Source organism: Syngnathus typhle, linkage group LG3, assembly GCF_033458585.1.
Source record: "Syngnathus typhle isolate RoL2023-S1 ecotype Sweden linkage group LG3, RoL_Styp_1.0, whole genome shotgun sequence".
Lineage (NCBI taxonomy): Eukaryota > Metazoa > Chordata > Actinopteri > Syngnathiformes > Syngnathidae > Syngnathus > Syngnathus typhle.
In genome coordinates, this window is record NC_083740.1 from 4533837 (window position 1) to 4558549 (window position 24713).

Genomic DNA, 24713 nt, shown 5'->3' on the forward strand with positions numbered 1-24713 from the left:
TAATAACATTTTGACATACAGCTCTTCCATCAATCAATAGTGAATGTTAAGCCTAATGAAGAGGGAAAATTTGTCAGCCTCACGTGTCAAAGTCAACTTGATGAAGACAACTCCTTTATGTCCTCAAATTATTATCCGGTGGTGGTCGATGAAAGCCTTTCTTCTCCCTCCTGCTCGCTCACTTGCTCGCTCTTGCAGTCAAGCAAACACACTTAATATTGAGCATGGCGAGATTCAACTTATTATTGGGCAATCACATCCAAAGTCCTGCCAAAACTGAATAGTACATTTATCAGACAATTGATTACTCACCAATGTTCGAACATGCTGGTTTCTCCGCTTGAATATATGCAGCCCCACTGACAAAGCACTAGAAATGCAGTGCTCCGATGCAACTCGTCATAAATACAAGTTAGACGGCTATAAAATCGAGACAAAGCATGTTTGAATAAGGATGCTGCTGAAATGAGAGGGGGAAAAAAAAAAATCATTCATTGTCAAAAGTTGAACGTGATCGTAGAAACGAGCACAAAGACAGAAAACTGCGCGAAGCTTTGATCCATGATGATCTTTTTATTTGATGACCTCACCTCCATCAGGCAGCCCCCGAGGACTCCACTCGAACGTATTCAGTGAAAAATAATTTTGTCGCCTTTATTTGTGCTCCTCTCCGCTGCTTTTCCTGCCTTTTGTGACCACAGACGATTACACTGAGCGATGTTGCCTCCGACTCACGGCCCTGGTCTGATAAATGACTCTGCCAATCGACAACGGAAGAGGAAAGAGTGGGTACGGGAGGGGGAGATGTGTGGGGGTGGGGGGCTATAACCCCCGCTTGTCCGTCTCCCTTTTGTGCGTGCGCTGAAAGAAGATTGGATATTGAACTGTGCTCGCCTTCTCGTTGGAGTCCACGCGTGCGAAGAAACGACACAGCGGCCTTCTCTGCCTCCAGAAGTGACGACTAAGTGATCCCAAAATGAACGGATGAGTTCCTCAAGTCCCCCAGGGAGAGGCGGGCTCCACTCCGGTCTGCTTTCCAAACGCTCCAAATGAGTAACTCGGCCACATAGGAAGCTCCATACCTGGTGCCCGTTGTAGCATTTGAAATTCATGCATAGCGCTTCCTTGCTTCCTTCCAAAGGGGAGGCCGCCTCCCTGCACTGTCAGGAAAGCGCTCATTCATTACCTGCCTCAGCGCCAATTCTTCCAATTCTAGTCCTATGATCAGAGGCAGTCCCTGCACAGCGCCACCTGTCCCCGCCGGAAGTCCCTGCAGGGGCACAGGCGTCTGTATTTCGGCGAGTGGCCAGCGCAGCTGAAGAGCAGGGGCTCCCGCTGAAGTCCGCACTCGCGTCGTAACACGGAGAAGGCCGGGAGGACGTGGTTCATCTCCGAGTCTAGCACCTCGCACTGCACGTCCAACCTTTGAGGGTCACGCAGACAACAGGTTGAGAAAAAAAATTCAGAGATTACATTGGACTCAGCTACAACTTTATTTGTAAAGTCAGGGTGATGTGCGGCCCATGTTACCTGCGCAGAGCCTCCTTGTTGTTGATGAAGCGAAAGTGAGCGGGCTCGCAGATGAAGCCGTGGCTCCGGCACGCCTCCACGCACGACTCTCCCTCTTGCGATACGAGCAGCCGCAGGGAGCTGAGAGGCGGCCAGGCGGTGGCGGCCACGTCGGGCGCCCAGCCCAGGGCAGTGGAGTTGGCCAGGGCCACAAAGAGAGGCCTCGCGAGGTTGTCGCCCTGCCTGGACACGTTGGCGGGGATGAAGGCTGGCTCCGAGGCACAAAAGTCCTAAGAAGGAAAAGCACAAGAATCAGTGGCAAATAATTGCCTGGCATTCGTAGCCTTGCTTTACAAGGACGGAGGATCTTGAAATATTTCAACCAGATTAGATGTGAATTTGCAAGAATTGCCAAAATTCCGTATGAATTTGAGCGCCAACAGTACGCTAACCTATGCTAGTCATGCTGATGGGACTATGAAGGCAGATAGAGTTACTAATTACATTTTCATTTCATAAACGACTATAAAAATAAACAGTTTCAGAGTCAAATTTTAGTAGGAGGGACAAACTAAGGGAAAGAAAAAAAATATATATATATATCTTCAAATTTGTGATGGCAAATTTTTCATTGGCAGCAAGCTCTAATCAATAAAATGTGTGAAAAATTATGCTTAAAGTGGCTCAAAAATCGAATTGTAGCTTTAACCCCCCCCCCCCCCCCCAAAACAATCACATTGATTCGACTGCACATTTGCAGTGATATGGAGGCCGGGTTAGCCGGCCAGCGAAGCGAAGGCACTAAAACGCCTACTAAACAGTCTTTAGTCATGACTGCCACCTGCGCTGTAAATAATGAAAACGACTTTCAAAATACAAATCATGATCTGCTTGCCGTCCCGGCGTACAGATGCATACATCACCCTGGCGCATCCCTTCTTGCATGACTCGTCCTTATTTCATCAATGTCATTAGATGTACTGCTCTGGACCCGGAGGGAGAGGTAAGATTTGTGAGAGTGTTGAGAGGAACTGACACGAGGCTGGAAGATCTTCAGGAGGTGTAGTGAACTGCAGTTTTATGTACTACAGCATTTTAAACCTTTTGACTAACCTCCTCAACAAACACGAGCTCACCGTTATGAATGAAGCATGCGCCATCTCACCTGCTGCTGTATGTAGGCGTGCACTCGCTCCAACATGCCCTCGCACGTGTACTCGTAAGGCAGGTACGGTTCAACCTGCCACACGAAAACACGATTATGTTGCATATTTAATACAATGTCTGCTTGCATCATTTTAGCACGTCCCCCAGAGACGGTGTGGTTGACGGATGGATGGCATGAGAGTGCCTGCTGTGTGGCACGAGCTTCAAATTCTTTATTTTCCTGATTAGCTGCAGGAGAACTGCCAGAGTGATCTATAACTGTAGAAATAACAGAAAATAGTAATGAGATTGTTGGCAAAAGGAGCCTTCGAATCGGGCCACGATGATGACGGCAGAGGAGCCGATCGACTTCAATAAAACGTGCTTTTCTTTATTTTTTATAAATCCTAAAAAAAAACTATCAAGAGCTATGTGATGAGAAGACAGACTGAACAAAAAGATAGATTGGAGCACGATGGCTCGTCACGCAGAAAGAGATTGCTTTGCCCTGCATGACTGAACGGAATGTGTGTGTGTGTTTGTGTAGTTTGAAGATGATGGCCATAATGTGGAGGTAGGGTTTGGCGGGCTGATATGGCAGATACAAGGAATTTCATCATCTCCAGGCTATTCACAATCCTACGGCAAAGTCCCGGGAGAAAAGCATAGTGTGTATTTTGCATGAACGTTTGATGAAATGTTTGCCTGAATGACAGCTGAATGAAAGCCACAAGAAAATAGCAATGTTTATATGCACACATAAAAAACCTTTTCTGCCAATATAAATTATATATATATATATATATATATATATATTTTTTTTTTTTTGACACTACCTTGGTTCTCATAATCTCTCTGATGGCAGCGTCAAACTCCACAGAGTTGTTGTAATCCACGGTGATGACGTGAGGCCTGCCGATGTATTGCTCCGCGTAGGGATGCTGCGACGACACCTGCGCAACAACATCGACTTATTATATTGGATATTTGTGAAAAGATATATTGCACCATCCGTGGTCAAGATTTTCCACTGCCCAGAGATTCAATTGCCTGGGTTAAAGTGGGATGGTATACCGAGAATAAATTGAGATGGTAGATATATAAAAGGAAGCGGTATAATATACACTCCGTGATGTAAGACCAAATCCCGAGAGACATTTTGGAATGTTTCATGAAATAGTGGCCTGGCGTCAAATAGTCTCTCAATAAATCATCAGGTAGTGGAAAACTAAACTTACTTCTCTTGATGTGGGCTTTCCCTTGAAGAACTCGTGATTGAGCGAGCTGTGAGGCGGTTTAAACTTTGGCTGGAGGAAAACGCAACCGTTGGCAATCGCTTCCAAGGGGGCGGGGCCTTCATATGGAAAACCAAAGCCGATGAAGAGCTGCAAACAGACCAAGAGGCTCAGGTGCTTTTTTTTCTTTCATTGTACAAAACACGACCAATGTGTGTTGTTTACTTTTGCTTTGCGCAGCAGCTGCTGCAGCTCGTGCTGGGGCAGCAGGCCGTGGTTCTTGACAAAGGCCGGAACCTCCGGAGGTCTCTGCGTCTCGTAGTACACCGTGCCGTGGACCTCCATGTATTTATGGAGAATCTGCAGGAAACCTTCTTTGCCCTGATGGGGAGCACGAGGCAGACAAAAGGTGAGCTGGCTTGCGTCACGATTGTACGACCGAGTCATTCGAGTCGATGCGAATACAAATTTTTCTTCAATCATCTGTAAAAGTGAGGAAAAAAACAGACCCCACATTTGAATTCTCGCCAGGCTCTTTGCGCTCCCTGTTATTTTTATTCTTTTAATTGCAATTAGCGTGATGACTAGCAGCACACCACAAAGGCGATTTCACTCCCCCCCACCTAAAAAAAAAAAAAAATCGGGTTATAGATCTGCTCCAGTGTACTCACTATATCCCTCCACCTGCACTCTGACCCCCCTCGCCCAGTTAATCCTCCAGCTGCAACCGAAGGCAGAAGCGATCGATCAGTTTCTCCGCTGGGGATTTTCCCCAGCCAGAGAGCGAGAGAGACTTGGACAACTAACGGCAACAATACAAATCATTGGAAGGAGGACCGGATGAGTCTTAAATCCTCCTTTGCTGAGCATTAACATTTTTTTTGCAAGGCAATTTAGCGGGATATGTTACAGGAGTCAAGCGCTGTATTTTGTTCGACCGGGAAAATCCATCCATCCATCCATCCATCCATCCATCCATCCATCCATTCGAAAAGAACAATTGAAATGTGAACATTTTGAGACATTTGACAATTAAAAAGTACTAAGGGTGAGTTTTAAGGATTTCTAAGCTCAGGTAACACTCATTAACACTTTTCCAACCTCGAGGACTGCTTTTGACAGCTTTGCTAAGTGTGTGATTGGAAAATGCTGACTCCGATTTCATTTGAAATCCGTAAAGATAGACGCTTCGAATGGAAGCGACGAACCCGTTTTAAAAACACAAATTCATATTCAGTGCGACATATAGTATGCTAAACCACAAGTGGGCCAACTTCTGCAAATGAAAGCCTTTCAAACTGTGAGATGGAATTTCCAGAAATATAGTAATTCAAAAAGAGCGGCTTACCTGAAGCTTGTGTCCCAGCAAACGGATGCAATGTGAGAAAGGAACAAAATAGCATTAGCATATCATATACGGTAAAAATATCCATTGCTGACAAAATAGAATTAGCATATCATATACGGCAAACATGCATTGCTAATTTGCTAGACATCAAACATCCCAACACAATATTTTTAACTAAACTCGAAAAATAGCACGAGTTGTCTCCCGGGCCAACTTTAGTTTGTATATTTTGCTGCCAAAGGGAAGCTTTAGTGTGGCATCAAGCCTAACCCCCCCCCCCCCCCCCCTTTGTACCTTCCACATGCTGGCCTCCTTCCCGTACACCACCGCCATGCTGTTGACTTTATTTTCCCGGATGCTCCTCTTTTCCGTGTCGTTCAGCTCCTCCGACACGAAGCCCATAAAGGAGTTGTCTGGCGTGTGAGCTAAATTTGGGCAAAAGGGGTGAACGTTGTCGCACGGTGAGACAAAAGGAGCAAAACAAAGACAGTCGTGCTGTGAGTGAGATACGGAAAATAAACCCAAAAGCATCCCGGCTTGTTTTGTTCCACTGCTAATTGAGGACTGCAGCTGCATGGCTAAGTATTATAAATAGTTGTTGTCCATGAGCCAGCTGCTGTTAGCCATGGATACATGCTACACAAGTGTGTGGGTTTCGTCTCAGTAGGCCACTAGTCAAAGTGAAACATGGGCACCAACAGAAAGACGATAATGGCGCCGCTACAGCCGACTGGTTTACAAGTGAATGTGAGAAAAGCACCAAGTTATGTCGCCAATAATTCAGCCAGTCACGCTAAGGAGGCAGAGAAGAATAACGAAAAAAAATCCCATCACGCATTTGTTTACGCTGCCGAGGAACATAGGCACTGTCACGGCGTTGAATAAAGCCAAAGCACAAAACATCAGTCAGCTGTCAGATGAATGAGTCAGTGGGCACCGTTTAAGACTGCTATAGCACTTTCATTTTTATGCGCCGACGTTTTTGAATGAACAAATAAAACATGGCTTAGCAGTTAAAAGGAGAGGTGGGAGGAAAGACGTCAGTAAATTTTTGGAAGATGTCGATTTTCTTCTAGAGCCAGAAAGTAACATTGATCTAATGGCACATTAGAGAATATGCTAAATGGAATTAATTTTGACAAATTTATAAATCCAGCTTTGCTACATGTGTACACATTTGCTGAACTCACAATTAGAATTGTGACTTTCATTGTGCCCATTTTGACCAAATTATAATGAGCATATCAAGCATACAATATAAAACTTATATAATTTTATTTTTTTTAAAAACTAAATATGTCAAATTGATATACAGTGGAAGAATTCCCTGGAGTTTCGATTTCACATGTATCTAAAATATCTAAAAAAGCGAAGCATGGGGAGTCTCTGCCACCCAAATTTCTTCCCGTTGTTTTATCAAACAATCCGTTTCTACCTTTCAAAGTGCGCCATATTGTTTGTTGTGCAAACGAGGTCGACAAAAGCACAGTGAGCGTCTTACGGAACATGGTCATGTACTGCCTGGCGTTCAGGTTCCAATAGCCCCAGTTGGTCCGGTATCCGTGCAGAGTAGCGTACTCCTCGTGGTTGTAAGCTGGCTCTGTGCCAAACGTGTCAATCACTCGGATGTGACATCTGGAATGACACAACATATCCATTTTGGAAAACGGACTCGGGAGAACGAAAACGGGCCTCCTTCAACATACTGCCTGTCTTGAAATGTGATCCAGACACGGAAAATGACGACTCACAATTTGTCTCACAAGGCCAACCAGGTGATGTATCGGCACATCGAGCACACGCACCTAACACAAATCCACGTTGTGCCACCATTTGATGCTCTATTGAAGCGGTTCATATAAAGACATTGGTGTCATCGCCTCCGCTTCTGTCATGGCATTTTTAGAGGATTAAATAGAGCAACACAGAGGTGGGGAAAAAAAATAGCTATCTGGGCACTTACCTCAGCAAATGAGGGATGAAATGTACCATGCACGTCAAGTGTCAGGTGTGATATTGTATGAACATCTGATGTGAACTGAGGACGATTTGACACGTCTGCATTTCAAACTGTTAGTTCGACTTTTGTTTGACCACAAGACAATAATTAGTTGCTGTTTTCAAATGACTCGGATGGGTTTTGCAGACCGTGCAATGCCAGATTGGGATGTTTTTTTTTTTTTTAAATATTCCAAGCTCCATCTGTGTCTCCAGTCTGGAGCTTCTACAAATTGATCAATTGGCTACGCTCATGCATTAGTTAATAGTGTGAGTAGTTTATTTACTTTCACACCTGAAAATACCGTATTTTCCGCCCTATAAGGCGCACCTAAAAACCTAAAATTTTCTCAAAAACCAACAGTGCGCCTTATAGCCCGGTGCGCCTTATATATGGACCAAATTCCTAAATTTAAACTGGCCCAAAGCATTGTGTCATGAAAGTGGCCCGCTGAAGACTATGAATCATGACTCAAAAAGACTATGGATCATTATTTTATGATTATAAAGTAATTTGTTTCCGTCTGAAGTTGAAATAAAAAAGATAAAATGGAGAATGATTTGATTTGGATTAAAAATCTGACATGATGCATTAATGGTGCGCCTTATAGTCCGGTGCGCCTTATATAAGGATAAAGTTTTAAAATGGGCCATTCATTGAAGGTGCGCCTTATAGTCCGGTGCGCCTTATAGGCCGGAAAATACGGTAAGCTTTTTGTCTTTTGATTGAAAACCTAAAAATGAGAATAATTAAACAGACCAAAAGAAACTTTTAAATGTATTAATATTTTAAATTTAATTTGGTAAAAATCTGACAAAAAAAAGTACTTTGCCAAAACAACACTCTTACAAATCTGGCTTTAAAAAGAAAGGCAACCAGGTCTGGAGCAGAGTCTACATCATCTTGTCATTCTTTTGTAATTCTATGGACTTTCTCTTCCAAACGAACTGTCAGAAGGTGTTTGAGAAAGCACAAATAAGGACTCCAAACACTAACGCGGGACTGCTGTCCTCAGCAAGCAATTAGACTCGGACTGCCGCTGTGCGCTGACATATAGTCTGGAGAAAATGTGCTATTTTCTTAGTGTAGCTGTGTGTACTCACACGGTGCGCGTAAAACAGAAACAGCAAAATGGGCTCTGTTCTGGGGAGGGGGGAGGAAGCTTCCTCTGTAATGCTTATAATTGGATTTTAAAAATACATGTCATGGCTTTCATGGCTCGGTGTTGTTTGCTACCAGCATTGTTTTTCTAAAGGGGGGGGGGGGGCTCTACGGGGATGTTTTTCGCTTTCTTTGCTCAACTGTCACATCCCCACTTTTACTTTGATTCGCATATTTGTTTATGTAGACATATCTCTGTTCTATTTGCGGCATTTGGCCCGTGGTCACATATCGCGCTGTCTCGTCAATGCCTTCGCTTTGTCGCGCGTACAAACCACAGAAAAAAAATAATAATAATGACAATTGCTCCGATCATCATAAAAATACATGGTGAAGACTTGTATTGCTGAAAGGATTTTGTTCCCTTAGTCTCGTGGCTGTCGTGGCCTACTTTCCAAGATGGTCCACCTCTGTGGGGATGCCAAAAGCTGTTAGGCACATTCTGAGATGCGCCAGCATTACACACAAGCGTGCGTGCACAAACACAGACGCACACAGTACTTACAGGTTTTTGTAATTTTTTTTCTTTTTTACATCATGTCTTTTTACTGCTTCTTCAAACTTCTCTTAGAAGACTCTAAGAACATTCAAACAAGAGAACTGGAGCTAAGAATAGCTAATATGCAACCCAACCCAAATAGGGTGCTGAATTACGTGTTACATTTTTAACAAGTTTTTGCAACATAAAATTTAGTTGTCAACTCACATTTTAATTTTTTTTCATGTTGAAAAATGACCTATGGTAGTCTCAGACAAGTGGGACAAAGGCCGTGGTTGTAGCACACTAATTTACCGCCCCTCTTTTCATGACACATAAACGACCAGTAACACAAAAAAAAAAAGAAAAAAAAGGATCGGGACTAACTTGTGTCTCTTTAGCGAGAGCCCCATGTGCTGCTTCATCTGCTGCAGGCCGTGGTAGTCCGTATAGATGAGGTCAAACGGCAGCGGGCCAGTCAGTGGGCAACTGCCTCTGCCGGGGGGCACACCCAGGAAGCTGCAACACAAAATATTTTTTTTTTTACTACGACTGACGATAAAATATGAATACAGGCATGTGTAGCCTTGCAACAAACTGCTGACACCAGCAAAAAGTCCTTACACAGGGACGACCTGCTTTTTGCTGTGTTCGGCAGCATTTCGGGTGGACGAAGCACAATTGCGGCATCAGAACAACTGAGCGTTAGCGTGAGTGTTTTTTTGACTGACAGTCTGGGCCAAATATCTTGCCATCAACCCAGAATTCCTGTCTTATGCAGATTTACCAAAGCAAACTGATGGAATGTTTGACAGGGTAGGTGAAAAATGGCTAATTGCCTTCATGTCACGGGCCGGCTGATTGGCTGAGGAGACGGCAAATGGCAAGCCGCCGTTTGGTTTGACAGCGGTCACGCTCCTTCACTTTTTTTTTTCCCAAACCATTTTCCTGTGCTCTGCTTTTTTTGCTGTCTTTCATTTCGGAGCCATTTGCTGTTTAGATTTGTACGCAAGTTGACAAGCTCGATAATGCCGTTGGAAAGTTGTAAATACAGCAAATGAACGACATTTGTCAGCTATAAATCTAAAACCTTGTGTCATGTACATGACTTGCTCTTACACAATCGAGTTTCATAACCTTCCAAAACCGACGACCCCCGTGTATAAAGGTCACACAGGAACGATAATTTGCTCTTCAGCTATCATGCCCAAAGGCTCTGTGAAATCTACACAGTTTCAAACTCCCAAGCAGCCAGAAAAATTCTAATGAACTGAAAGTGCGTTTTCCCATGAGGCAGCATCGCAAGCGTCGCACTTTTTGGTTCAATCAAAGCGAAGTCGTGAGGGCGCCGGCCTTTGGCAAAACATAACACAAACAAACAAGATGAAAAGCGTATTGATGAGGACCTGGCTCGGGTGCTACCTTGCAGCGGGCAGATGGTCAACGGACGGCGGAGGAACGCCGCCCGTGCACGCGTCGTGGCCGATCTGTGTGTATTTATTCATACAAACGCAGCTGCTGCTAACGCGTCTGTTAGAAAACACGGCATCAATTCGCACTTGCTAGATCGGGTGAGAGTAAAGAAACAGTTGCGGCTCACTCGTGCGACATCTCATTATTACGTTCGAAAAGGAAGAATACAAAAAAGAAAAAAACTCTTTCTTGCTTCTTGTTCCTTCTATTGTGGGCGAGCAGTGAAAGACACCGCGGCTAATGGAAAGCATATTGAATACCCGTCTGAAGAGGAGTAGTGAGCAAAATGAACCACAGCTCCTTTTCCATTAGCTCTTTGGAAGAAGCTTGGCGGAGAGTAAACAAGCATCTCGCACTTTAAGGACAATGAATGATGTCAAAATGTATTTCCACAAGTTGACATTTTAATGTTAGCTTTTCGCATGATTACAGCCATGTAAACGTTTTAACTATTTTTTTTTTCGGTTTAAATTGTGGACAATTATGTATCCTTTGAAACAACAGACCAACTTCATTTAGAGAAGACAGTTTTTGTTTTTATGCTAGCAGATACAATCAAATAATTCCAGTGCACAAGCAGATACAAAAATATTTTTCGTCTAAAAATGATGCTCAAAAATAGCCTTCAGCCACAAGAAGCAATATTTTAACATGGCAGAAAAAGCTTCTTGTCACTTTTGAATGCCCACACAAGAAAAAAAAAAACCTACATGCAATTTCTTTCCATTTTTACAAGTGAATGATAAAATGATAGACTGTCATCTTAAAGTGTGCAAATTTTGCCTCTCCCTGAGATTTGCCAAACGCATCCACTCAGGATGGCATTTCTGGCAGGCTCAAGTCGAGCTGCATGCTGAGCCACACGGGAGGCCAATTATCGGGTTCTCCTGGTCTCCGGGCTGTCGTGGTCAACAAGCACTCAGTGAGCAGTAATTGACAGGCAAACAAACCGGTCGTCATCATGGCCACAGGAGCGTAAACTCTCCTCCTTTTTGGCAAAAGTAGCACATCCGTATGTAAAAAGATGCTTTTCGTACAGCAGGTAAAGTTTTCGTGACACACAACCTCTCCAGCGAACTTAATTTGACCTTTTCTAAACCTAGGGATGCATCCGTTTAATGTTTCAGTGCTTTTTGCACAAATGCGCATTCTGCAACGTTTAATGCACCACACCCTAAGTGATGTGTGTAGCTAAAAAAAAGGAAATGTTTAATCGACAATCTCCTCTTATGTCACTGAATCAGTGATAGTCACAACACACACACGAACATAATCTAACACTCGTATACATGCGGGTAATCATCCATTCCCACATGCACCTCTGATTGCAGTGATTACAACAAAGGGATGGCAATCTGCATGCATGGCAAGGTTTCTTTTTAATTGAAACACGCGCAAACACACACGGACAGATAGACAGACAGACAGACAGAGCACCCCTGCTAACAGCGGGGCTCCAGTTATGAATCGAGGCAGGTAGCCATGGCCCAGGCAGCCGCGAGGCATCATAAAAAACAATTCAGAGAAGAGAGCAGCAGTGGAGGGGGATGAATCTGAGATGAAAGGTGGAAGAGCAGCGGGGGGTTGGAGGGGGGTAGGAAATGAAATAAAATAAACACTCCTGTCAGAGATAATAAAATTGTCAGATGGAGAGCTACGATGCAGAGGGAGTGAAGCAAATGTGAGGGCGGGATGAAAAGGGAAACTTAGAAGGTCAAGAGAGGGCAAAAGGAAATAAGAGGAGAGGAAAATGAGGACTGAATAAAATTTGTTCATGCAATACCAACAGAGCAAAAGAGGAGAGCGGAGCAAAACAGAAATTGAGTCGATGGAAATTCACCCACTGGCTTTTGCTAAATGTAATGAAAGTTTACCTTGTGGCACTTTTGTATTTTTGTTTTTCCAAAGGGGGGAAATATCCAAATCAACTTATGTTAATATTTGGAGTGACGCCACCCAGAGGAGACCGTTTTGTCACCTTGGAAGCCGTCGACTGTTTTAGTTTTTTAGTTTTTATTGTTTAGCACATATTATTATATCAATAACTGTGCAAGGAGGGAGACGAAGCCTAGGGCTTGTAAAGAGCTCCACTCCTAAAGTGTGATGAGATTTGCAGGCAAACTTTTCTGGATGATACAGCGGCTGGCTCTCTCCCCAGATAATCGAGAACAGACTGTGGAGGAGTTCTAATATTCAACAACTACCTCCAGAATTTGGGATTGGAGAGGTGGCATGTATTTGAGAGCAGGAAACTTTTGATTATTATTTTTTTTTTTAAATCTAGCTTGAGGGAAAGGTAATTGGATTTGGAGCAACCGAGTTGGAACACCTGATATCCCTTCAGAGTAAAAATGATTTTTTTTTTTAATTTGAACGGAGGTCCTAGGGGCGCCACAATTTTCTTGAGGAAACAGTTATTTTGGGCGGAGTGTATTTATTTATTTATCTGTTTATTTATTGATTGATTGATTTATTTATATCTGAGCGGAGGCCGTCATTTGCAAACATAGCAGCAGTAAAGCTAATTATGGACACCTTTTTGAGCTATGGATTCTGGCAAATTTAGCATATATCAGTCTTAAATTAAATACGATACGAATCCATTCTGCAAGCTGCTACAGACTCTCAAATGGATGAAAGCTGTTGTATGTTTTTAATAATCTCCGGGGGAACATCTCACGACAAATCAAATACAGCTAAAACACAGAAAAGGAGGCTGATGAATGGATAATGGCGGTTTTACTGCCGCTGACATGAATGTGTCCCTAGACCGCGAGGCCTTTCCCACACTTTTGGCCACTGCTATTTATCCTTCAGGGGAAAAAAAAAAAAAAAAGATTGAAAGGGAATGATGAGAAATCAAATCTTAAAGGCCTGCGGTACAGTCTTCCTCTCATTGTGGCGGTCTATGGGGCTTTCCTTTATATTCACTTTTAAGTAAATCAATTTTGGCTGTGTGGCTGAGGAATGCCAATCTCTCTGAGCCGCTCATATGTGGAACGGCCAAAGGAGAAACTAAATCCGCGGCGTTCTAATTTCAACCAATTTCATTTCTTTTCATGTACAAACTGCTATTGTTGCTTAATTGCCGCGTTAAAAGAGGCTGTGCACGAGATATTCCGCTGACAACACGGCAGTTGTAGGAGCTGAAATAATAACAGCGCGCCAGCCAAAAAAATTCGGTCATCAAATGGAGCTTGAAAGTTGAAATAAGGCGCACGCACACACAATAAACTAAATAATTTCTGTGCTCTACTGAGGTGCAAGCAGTCTAAGAAAATGTCTCAAGCAAGACTGGAGACGATGAAAAGCTTCTTAATAAGGACATTGATTTAAGAGGGGAAAAAAAATGTCAAACAAGCTCCAAAGAAATGAGAAAACAAAAGGAGCATGCGATCCAGAACTGTCAGACGTGGAAAAAGAAAAATGTTCTATCAAGTAGAGGAAAATATGGCAGCACCAAAATAATATGGTTTGATAAGCATATTGGAATTGCACTGAATGAATGGGAAAAAATATTTTGTCAGTCGCAGTATGATGTAGAGCAAGGTGTAGCTTGGTCTACCCTCGCGTTTGCGCTAATCCATCTAGGGTGCCTTTGAAATCTAATTTGCAGAAGCTCCATTTCCATCACGCTACTCTCTGAGAGCCCACATTGGTAGGAACGCACATTCAGCACAAAAAGGTGACAACGCTCCTCCCCTCAAAAAAAAAAAAAAAAAATCATGCAATGTCCACGCTTATTAAAGTGCATTCATTCCCCGGAGCATAACGAAAGACAAAATGCATAACCGAGGTAGCAGTCATTGTCAAACACAAGGACAGAATCTTTGCGCATTTTAGATACCAAGGATGCCGACTCAGCACCTTGTCCCATCTAGATTTGCACGGGTGCACATTTTCTTCTCAATACCGCCCCTCTTACCATAACGAGACGCGGGATTACGAAAACGTGACGCGAGGCCAATCCGAAAACCGAAACAACCGAGTCGAGAAAAAGCCCGTAACGGAAGCAAAGCATTGTAGGGGGAAGCGTATGGCGAGATCTCACGTGGTGTGAAGCAGAGTAAAGTGTAGCAGATGTTGATGTGTGCTGTCGGTGCATAATGTATAAGATACAGCCACCTGATCGCCCTACGGGCTGGGGCACGAACTCGCTAATCACCTCCTTAGTGGCCAATTACTCGTGTACTGTATTCTGCTACACCGGTGCATGAATACTAAAAAAAAAAAAAAAAACGTCCAAGTTGGTGTGACACACAAACTGGAAGTAAATATCAGCACTGCACTAAATAAAAAGATAATACTTCTGGATTTCAGAATCACAACACACACAAAAAGAAGTGTGAATTCAAGCATTGCATCTATGTCGTGTGTGTGTGTGTGTTCCCCACAGATGTCGTTATATTGATCCGATGCCGTTGTGAGAATCGATAGTGGCAGGGAGACAAAGACGATGGGAGGCAAACAAAGGATGCCAAAGCACAAAGCGTGACTCTCTCTCTTTTCCGCTTGCTTGAAATTACAAATGGGGAATGGAACCGCTGCACATCCGTCAGCCGTCATCAGGAGGCGAGCGGCTCGACAAGCCGGGTGATCGATGACATTTAAGGCAGGAAAAGAGATTTTGAACAAAACGTACAAAGCCAAGCCACAGGGATCCCCCCCCCCCCCCCCCTCATCTCTTCAACAAGGTATATTTACATCCATCCGTCAACCTTTGTGCGCGTTGGCACAAAAAGTTGTCAACGTCAGCAGAAATGCGGAAGCGTGCTGACGCAGGGGCACACAAAAAGACGCAGCAGCGCTGGCTGTCGGCATGGCGCTGACAACACGCCGCCGACGTCTATCTGGATCAATATTGTGACAAATAAATCAACAAGAGGATAGCATTGACTAATCTTTGCCCAAAGTGGAGATGGTTGCGATTAGAGCGCGTGCAGTACACAGAGTTGAGTCTGGAAGAGAACGCCGATGACAGGAGGATCGGAGAACGTCATTGATTGCTTGTCACAGTAACGCAGCTCCACTAAGTGAAATCCAAGATCTTCGCTCAGATCCATCACAATAAAATGATTGTCAAACAATCCTGTACATACCTCTGGAGCTCCTTGACAGACATTGAGATCTTCAGGTTGTGTCCCAGAACGTGGAGCGTGGTGAGGATATCGGCCCATTGGACCATTTCGCCCAGAGGACCCCCTTTCAGCACCTTGGGGCTGAAAACGTCGCCAGACTCCTCGGTTAGAAACCCGACGTGGATTAGGATCTGTAAGAGGGAAACACGTTAGCATGTACATATTCACTAATATAATAATTCTATATAAAATAAAAAATACAATAAATATAAAATAAACACATAAATAAATAATATATGTTTTAAATAATATTATATACATTTTATTTATACATATATAACAAAAATGACAAACTACAAAATCACAAGTTGAAAAAAAAATAAAGTATGCGTGTGTGTTTGTGTGTGTGCAACAATTGTCAAGCTCCAGCTGGCGTTGAAAAAAAAAAAAATCCCCAAATTTAATAAACCGGCTATATTAGCTCATGCTTCATAAAAAAAAAAAAAAAAGGGATAAGTGAATTTTAATTACAGTCATGGTGGCAGATGGCAAGAGTGACAACCCGTGGCAGTTGCGCCATTATTTTCCACACTCGGCCGCAATGACGGCACAAAAGTGTCAAAGTCGTTCCTCTCAAGAAAAAAAACGGTATGTTACCTCTTCAACTTGCAAAGGTGTAACCCGGGGCCGTGTGCGAGTCGCTTTAATATGCAGCATCCAAGCAGCAAATAGATTTGATAGAGAGCCCGCAGGATCAAACCTTGGAGCCACTAGCGAGCGCCGTCGCACCCCGCCGCCTCCAATCACAAACACATTTCCACTTGCGATGAGTGTGACGAAACGCCTCCGACGGCACGGCGCAAACGCGACGACATCTGCTTGCGAGATAGCGCTGGCTCATTGTGAGCCATTTAGGCTCTTCGGAGCAGCCATGATGGGGGAGCAACAAAGCCCCTCGGTGAAAGGCAAACATCAATCACAGTGAGAGCTGACGTTGGCTACACTTATTGACGAACTTTAGGAACGAGATTGCGCTGTAGGGAAATGCAAGATGTGGGCTTGTTCATTCATCTTCATTTTCTGGACCAAAACCTCATCAATCCACAGCGAAGTGAGGCATTCAATCTAAAATTGTAATGTTTTCAAAGAGTTTTTTTTTTCCCCCTCAACTTGACTTTTGTATCAAGTCAGCCTTCAAATGACACCGACCAAGTGTCATCGTGGCTTAAGTAGTTTTTAATGAGGGCAGCAACCCCCCCCCCCCCTACCCTCTTTATTCGCTCCATTCAGTCATCCTTAATCCATTTTCTACTTTGCCTTCCCTACGACCTTCTCTTGTCCTCTTTTTTTCCCTCCTCTGGCACCACTCCAGCTTGGTGCCTTCCCTCATAATCGCAATCACCATCAATATCATCGTCGTCGTCATCCGTCGTGACCTCCTTTGGTTTCATTGCTCATGTATCTTGGAGTCCTTTTTGCTCTGTCTCATCTTTACAATGGGCCTCTGGCACGCGATATGTACCAGAGCCAAAATTAGATCATTTCAACACTTGGGTGCTTTTTTTACTAATCCACTTGAAAACAAAATCTGATTTTAGCCGACATGCCGATCTTGCAAGAAGTCAGAAAGGTGAGAAGTGACAACCTAATCCAAACCTGATCCATCTTCCTTGCTACCTTTTTTTGGTCCCTCCAGCGATGCTCCAGCTTGGTATTGAGGCGGTTGGCAGCCGTCGTCCACTGCGGCGCGAGACGTCGGATTCTACGCTTCATGAAGCTCAAAGACTCTTTTCCCGCGCCGATCTGGTCGAGTAACATGGACAGATCCGTGCGGAAGGCAGCCTGGTAACAAGGAAGGATGAAGGAAAAAATATATAGTGGGATCAACACGAGGTAGAAAATACATCCTGCCGAGTGGAACAAAAAACACCCAGCTCAACATGTATCTTGACCTAATTAATTGTTATCACTGCATTTCGAATCCGGCCACTATTTGCACGATGATCAAAGAAAGCAACTATGGTTTTATTAGCTAACTAATTGCCTGGCTGGTGTAAACTTAACAAGCTATGAATTCATTTTTCTTCCCTTCGGTCCCACTTCATTCATAAAGCTTTTTCAGCCAAACTGATCTGGGCACTGTACAAGTACATACTTCTGAACATTGCGCAATAAGAGGGGAAAATGACAGAGGGGGTGACCAGCGACCCCTGAGTCAGCAATGAGGAAAAATAGAGCGGATGATGGATGGATGAAGCGTGTGTAATTAGTAGACGTTGAATAGGGTCAGATGAAAGTGAACTACTGTGAAGTAATGGGGACAGAGCGCTCAGACTCTCCTGAGCATAAGCTTCAGTATACGTTTGCCCTCTTCTTCTTTAGAGTTGGCATGATGGATGACTTTCACACCCTGCTGCCTGGTTAAGGAGGTGTTATGACCATAGCAAGGTTACCAAACACACGACCGGGCTATTTAACATATTTTGATGGACATGATAGCCGATACCAGGGGGGAAAACACAACGGCGCTATTTTTCATGATAGATGACATTTGGGCCGGCAGCTCTGCCGGGATTATCACCGAGACAAAAAACTTGAAGGTATGAATGCAAGAGCGAATATCTAAGATAGCCAAATGTTTTATTCATGTATGGACTTTTTTTTTTTTTTTTCCTTCTTTCGTTACAACTTATATACTTCACTTGCTACTTTACTGTAATTGGAATTTACAGTCAAATGGATTTCACAGATGACGTCGTCATGAACTCAAAACAGTACTTTAAGTCTTTCTTGCATAAAATTAAACGAGAGTGTGGCGAAGTGTGAGCTGAGATACAAATGCTACAATCAGATAGAGTCTAGTGCCTTTCATGCTTTTTTCCGAATGTTTAATTTAGTTAGTTGTGCCATTCAACGAGTCCTTCAAGGCTTTAGGGCGTGTTGAAGTCAAACATTTCACAATTTTTTGGGACCCAGAACAAAAAAAAAAAAATGGTGTGGTTTACATACTCACAGGCCTCTTGGTGCCCTTGGGCTGCTGGACTTGCTGGGGGCTGGGCGGGCTGCTGTGGTTCCTCCAGACCAGCGGGGGGCAAAACCACTCCACTTCGCTCAGGTAGACGAGGAAGGAGCAGTCGGAGCCGTCTACACCGTAGAACGCATAGCAAGGGTCAGAGGTCCACCGTGCTCGCATCCACTGAAAACACAAACATAAAACGTCAATGGCGCATTCCGGTGTGAGTGGGATATTACAAATTTGGTGTGTTTAATGTGTACAAAACCCGCAGGGCATGTGGATTACAGTGACCATGAATAGCGAGGACTGACGTCGGCCAGACAATGCTGAGATAATCTCCGTTAAACCTTTTAATCGTTCTATAGCCCTGGTTAAAAACTAATATCATTAAGGGAAGGGACATGGGATTCCATCTAGGAAAGCGAAAGGGATTAACAATTAATGCATTTGTTTTGACTAACAGTCAAAATCTAAATGGAATCAAAATTTAAACTTACATCCACTTTTCCGGGACACTCTGGGTAGCGGGGGTCTTTGGGTACCTCGCACTGGCTTGATGTTCCATCTCGCAAAGCTGCAAAGACAAACATTTGGTCTTGACCTAGCATTTAGCGATATAAAACGATCAAATCCACCTATGTGTGTTTTTTTCCCCTATGGAAATGCTAAAAAAAAAAAAAAAAATTGCTTATGAAACCCAAAACAAAAAACAAACAGAAATAAATTTACCAAAAATAAATAAAATCACCTTTAAGAACGAAATATATATTTATTTCTATGACGGGCACTACAAAATGTCATACAGGCTCCGGCCAATAGGAAAGTAGTAGTTGTCATTAAGAGGATGGATAAACAGTCTGCACGGCATTGTTCAAATGCCGGCTTCACAACCCCTCAGACACCAAGTCTTTGAAATAAATTCACTTCTCTTACATTTGCGGCTTCATTACTTCATAAGCTCCCAATGTTAATACGGACAGATGAACGTTAATGATCCACACAGCAATCAATCATCGCCAGACTGCTCTTCGGCTCATGAAACACGCCATTTTACAACATGGCCGCAGACACGGTTAGCGTGTCGCGTATTCAGTTTTCCGGGTGGACAGTGAGGATAACCTGCACGCGGTTGACCTTGGCCACGTGGCAGCGGCGCCGTGGAGGTTGCTCAGCGGAGCTTACGCCGCAGACTTTTTTTCTGGTTACGGCAGCAGCGCGTGTGGCCCGACACACGGCATTCACTGATTTGGTTAAATGCCTGCTGCTGATAGAAAGACAAAGAAGTGAACTGCCTTTCTCTCTCTCTAATGAAAATGAGACATTATTGCAAAGAAGTCTTCCCCCAGGCTTTTCTCCATTTACAGAAATAAACACGCACAAATAAACATTCAAGCCGAGGGTATTCACAGGTCGGAAAAATCTATGAGAGTTTGACTCATTAATAAAGCAGAATTCCACGCAAGTTCAGCTTTGATAAAATGCTGAAGCTCCGCGAGACAGGTTTTGTTGAGTTATCCATCAACGGACTCATAAAACTGACTGAAATCGATTCGGAACTCCCGTGCGGACATTATATTTTCACTGCCATTTATATGCGCCTTGCGTACGACACTGTGCTCCTTGAATGACGACAGCTTTATACTTAGAAGACACTAGCTACTTCATTGTACCTTTTCCTTGCAGGATGCTGGTTTGCAGTATCTGCTCCACTCTGACGGCCATGTTGGAGACATTCTGAGCAATAGTCTGGATCATCTCCATGAGGCCGGCTGGTTGAAATCTGCCGATGCGCACAAACACAAACGTCAGCTCGAATTTGAAATGTATAGTAAACACATCAAGTCCTGCTACAACTAGCAACACAAACTATGAAACAAAGTCACAGTTGCACAAACTCAGAGCACGGCAGTAGAACAGGAAGTGACATTTGCAGGTACATTTATATGCTGCTTAATGTCCTGTAGCTGAAAAGCTCATTAGAAAGTTTGTTTGCAATGCGGCAATAACTACACACTTTCCACCCTTTAGTGTACGCAAGTGGTGGATTTTTTCCTCTTTTGGGTCCAATAGTGATTTATTGTCCACGTAAAACAGATTTGAATTTCATTTGGGTTGGACTTGCTCGTGCCTCGTCCACGTTTCCTCTCTCTTCATTTTGAACATCTCAAACAGATGTACAAGTGTTAGTGAAGGATGCAAATTGGTAAACACTTGGTTGGAGCGTGAAATAGAAAGGACCTGGGTTGCCACTTCTTCTGCCGGATGACGGAACTCCTCGTTCACAAGATAAGATGTGTTGAATAGGTTGTCTGCATGGATTCTGTGACGACGCTTTTTTTTTTTTTGCATGGTTGAATACCGTGCAAAAGTCAAGCCCTCATTATTGCTCATGCCGCAGTACCTCCCTCATAATGACTTGTTTTCGCGGGCACTGTATTGTCTCTATATACATCGTCTAATCAGCAGATGGTTTTAATTCTCATCCCTGCGTCACAAATGCGGCGTGATCACAAATCATTCACGACGACACAATCGATTGTGTATGCATGCGTGGGCAGGACGATGGCGTCTGACCAGCAGCAATCACATGAATGGAGTCGAGATAAATTCTAGCTGCCCGGGAGCCGACCTTTGGGGCTGTAAAGAAAATAAAGTTAGCCCACGTCACTTATTGTAGGACGGCATCTTCCCGGTCAAACATGCAGAAATGAATGGGCTTTTATTTATTTATTTATTTTTCTTTTGTATCGAGTAGACAAACTGTGCCCGGAGCAGTCGGAACAACGAGACAAAACTGACGTCACGCTTTGCTTCTTTAGACAGCAAAGTGTTTGGAACGGAATCAACAATGTGGCTGAGAATGGCAGCCAAGTAGAGCGTGCTCCATTTTGCCTCGATTGCTTTAAGCCGTGATTAATCAACAAGGCCATTCCACATGAAAGTTTGCAATTTATTTTAGAAACACAAAAGAGGAACATTAAGGTGGTTTCATGAGCTTGTCAAGAAAAACTTGATGTATTCATTCATTTTCATTGGCCTCGCTGTTCCAATACTTTTATGTGGCCCGCAAAGACAGTGTCAATGCTAACATTACAAATTGTTTTCACTCCAAAAAAATATATATTGATATATTGCTAATGTTTTTATTACCATTTGGCTTTTTAAAAAATATTTGAACTGTTTGTACTAGTATCTCATTAGTTGTGTAACCTATAATATAAGACGTCGACAGTCATAATGGCCCTCCAAAGAAAACCGACTACCTATGATGCCGAGCCATGCCGAGCGAGCATGTGGCGTGAAAGCAGTCACGGAATAGGAAGCGAATCGAGCATCAGCAAGCAAAGCACCACAGGGCACAACAATAAACTGCCCCTCTTCCTTTTCATTTAGAGGATAACAGCGGGGTTGGACTCAAACGACAAATTACGCTCATCAAAGAATGCGAGAGCAGTTTTTGGAACAGCTGCATGGCGGCCAATGAAGCCAGGCGCATTTTATAACTGGAGCACAACAACAACAACAAATCAAGATGAGCCGGAGAATGAGAACGTGCGTTGGAGTAGATGAGGGAAAGGAAGATGGCGAAATAGGAAATCAATGAGCATAAGAAAAGTATCTATGGAGATAGAAGATGAAAATGCCTTCTCGTATTCGACTTAAATAAAAAAAGCCGCCCCGCCCCGCCCCACATCCGCTCTTTTGCTCATCTAATGAGCTCATCCTTTTAAGGCCGAGAGGATGGTCGGTTGGGCAGTACCGCATCACTGGACGCCATCCAGCACGAGAGATTTCCGACCCGTATCACTCACGACACAACCTACTTCTTTCAAATGTGTGCAGAAGAGACGACCATTTTTCATTTTATAATGTAAATACTGCGTGCGTGGGTATATATTCTGCAGCTTATTCTTTTCATTTTCTAAAGTCCCTGCAAAGTGAAATCACAGATTTGTTCCTAAATTCATTCTTAAAGACAATTGCTGAAACCGTGCATAGACTAAGAAATGTATAAAACATTTATTTTTCTAATTTTAGCTATTGTACTTTAGTTTCAAGAAAATATTTTACATTGATGATTAAACTGTTTGACCATAAAACAGGTTATTTCCACTTTTAACTGTATCCGTCCCCCCAAAAATTCTTTAGAAATATAGAACATACTGGATGATATAAAGGTTGTTATTCAGCGAGTTAAAAAGAATCGGCAAAAAAAAAGTCAAAGAGAGCAGATCCCGCAGGACAAACATGCCGAACTAATAATAATAAATCCAGCGAGTCAAGCCAATGTTATTGTGCTGCCGTTGGTCATGGTTATCTCTCCTCCGCTTTTCTTCCCTTGTTCTTTCCTGCCCTAATGAGTGACTGCCCTGTGGGTAACTCGCAAGCGGGCAGCCTTAGAAATCCCATTCAATTGGCCGCTACACGGCGCCGTGTCAGCCGCCGTGAAGCTCAAGCCAAAGATGAGACTCTCGCCCGGCCGGCACGAGCGCATCTTTCAGGGGAAACGTGTGCCTGACTGCTCCATTTTTTTTTTTCCCTTTTCTGTGAGTATTAGTAAACGTGCGCTTGAGACTTGAGTGTCCAAGTGCGGCCATTAATTCTGTAAGCTGCATACTCAATCAAGTCGCTGTCGGTGCCCTGGTCACATGCTCGGACTGAATTCATTAACGCATTAGTTGGAGTGTAACTAATGGAAGATTATTACAGTGGAACGTGGAAGTGGACCTTTTTACTATAGGATTTTTAGATCCAAATCAAACACAGCGGAATGAAAAATAAAAAGAGAGTAATGCATTTGGTGTGTTTAATGGCACCTTTCTATGTGTTTTAACTACTTTCGGTGAGTTCAGCAACAACAGGCCAATTCTATGCATACGCAATGAGGATGGTTGCAAAGGGACAAAGCTGAGGAAAAAGTCAGCTTGGGTCAATAGAAGATGGAAATTCTAATGGACACTTTATAGTGAAATGCAGCAGCAAAAAAATAGGATTAAATATATTTAAAAATATGATTTATTTGTATTTTCTGATGGTGACATTTTGAACGACGTTTTCAAAATAAAAACAAACCGGGGGTCAGTAGAAATTCCAAGCAAATGATTATAGAAATAAAAACCCTGACTTAACTATTGTCAATAGAAATTCAAATTTATTGGAGCTGAAACGGGATTAGGCCAGTAGCAACTCTGGGGATGGACGCACAATATTGATTTGGTGTGCTTGACCCCAATTTGATATCATCCACCAACCTTTTTTTTTTTTTTTTTTAACCCCTTATCGTTTGCTTACTACATATTGATTCCTTTGAACAGTTCCATGCGCACACTGTGACAATAAGCACATTTCCACATACCTGGTCGAAGAGCAACTGTGCTTCCTCCGCATTAAATAGTCCATTAGTAGACATTGATTGCAGTTAACACCGATGCCAGACTGTATTAATTGCTCCATTCTTCCGTTTGAGTGCCTCAGCGCCGATGTGAAGCTGAAAGCTTATCCATGATCACTTAACAAGGTTTGGGGGATGCGTGGGAGATTGCGTCAGCATGGAGCGCCGGTTTTAGGCTGTTTAAATGCAAACGGGCGCGTGGAATTAAAAGACGATGAGAAGGCAGAATTGGAGCGTAAAAGGTGATGGGCTCGGGTGCGCTGAGGCTTTATTGTCATTACATAGTATTTTTGTTTGAGATTATTACTTTTCAGCCTACTGACTAAAAAGATTATTTAAATGTTTTTATTATTCCAAAAGATTTTATGTCTTTATTTATTTTCGATTTTTAATTAAAATTAGAAATCTCAGCTCGAGTTTTAACTGTTATATTGTTTACTCATGTCGCTGTTAGCATGTATCGCAAAAACGATTCCCTGTTTGATTTTCCAGTTATGCGTACTAGACAGACAAGAAACCTAATTTTGGAAATTTGGGGTCAGGCTGCTCTGGTTATCAAAGAAAAGAAACTGCGTGACGTCTGATTGGCTCTTTCAGAATCATTGCCACAGAACGATGAGGAAAAAAAACAAAAACTCGTACTTGTTGATTGCAGAGCTGAGCTCGTCCAGGCGTCTCGTATCGGCGGCGGTGGCGTTGTCCAACTTGGCCAGGCTGTCCATTCGTTTCAGAATCACCTCCAGCATGTCACTGATCTTCCTCAGCACGCCACGTGACTCCACACCTCCCAGCACTGAGCAGAAACACCGACAAAAAGATGCAAAAGCGGGCTCAAAGGAACAAAGACAACATCCACGGCCATTCTTCTGTTGTCACCA

General features: G+C 43.3%; 1 protein-coding gene across 1 annotated transcript in view; it reads right to left on the reverse strand.

Annotated features, from left to right (window-relative positions):
* Positions 1 to 565: 565 nt before the first annotated feature.
* Positions 566 to 24713, reverse strand: part of LOC133152047 (alpha-1,6-mannosylglycoprotein 6-beta-N-acetylglucosaminyltransferase B-like) — a 37732-nt gene continuing 13584 nt past the window's right edge. Inside the window, exons 3-17 of the mRNA XM_061275575.1 lie at positions 24478 to 24628; positions 20114 to 20223; positions 18941 to 19017; positions 18441 to 18623; positions 17105 to 17269; positions 15449 to 15618; positions 9264 to 9395; positions 6740 to 6873; positions 5509 to 5663; positions 4116 to 4271; positions 3894 to 4040; positions 3492 to 3608; positions 2675 to 2749; positions 1531 to 1799; positions 566 to 1423 (exon numbers count right to left, since the gene is read on the reverse strand). Of these exons, the coding sequence (XP_061131559.1) occupies positions 1225 to 1423; positions 1531 to 1799; positions 2675 to 2749; positions 3492 to 3608; positions 3894 to 4040; positions 4116 to 4271; positions 5509 to 5663; positions 6740 to 6873; positions 9264 to 9395; positions 15449 to 15618; positions 17105 to 17269; positions 18441 to 18623; positions 18941 to 19017; positions 20114 to 20223; positions 24478 to 24628 (2240 nt within the window). The 3' untranslated portion in view covers positions 566 to 1224. The remainder of the gene's footprint in view (positions 1424 to 1530; positions 1800 to 2674; positions 2750 to 3491; positions 3609 to 3893; positions 4041 to 4115; positions 4272 to 5508; positions 5664 to 6739; positions 6874 to 9263; positions 9396 to 15448; positions 15619 to 17104; positions 17270 to 18440; positions 18624 to 18940; positions 19018 to 20113; positions 20224 to 24477; positions 24629 to 24713) is intronic.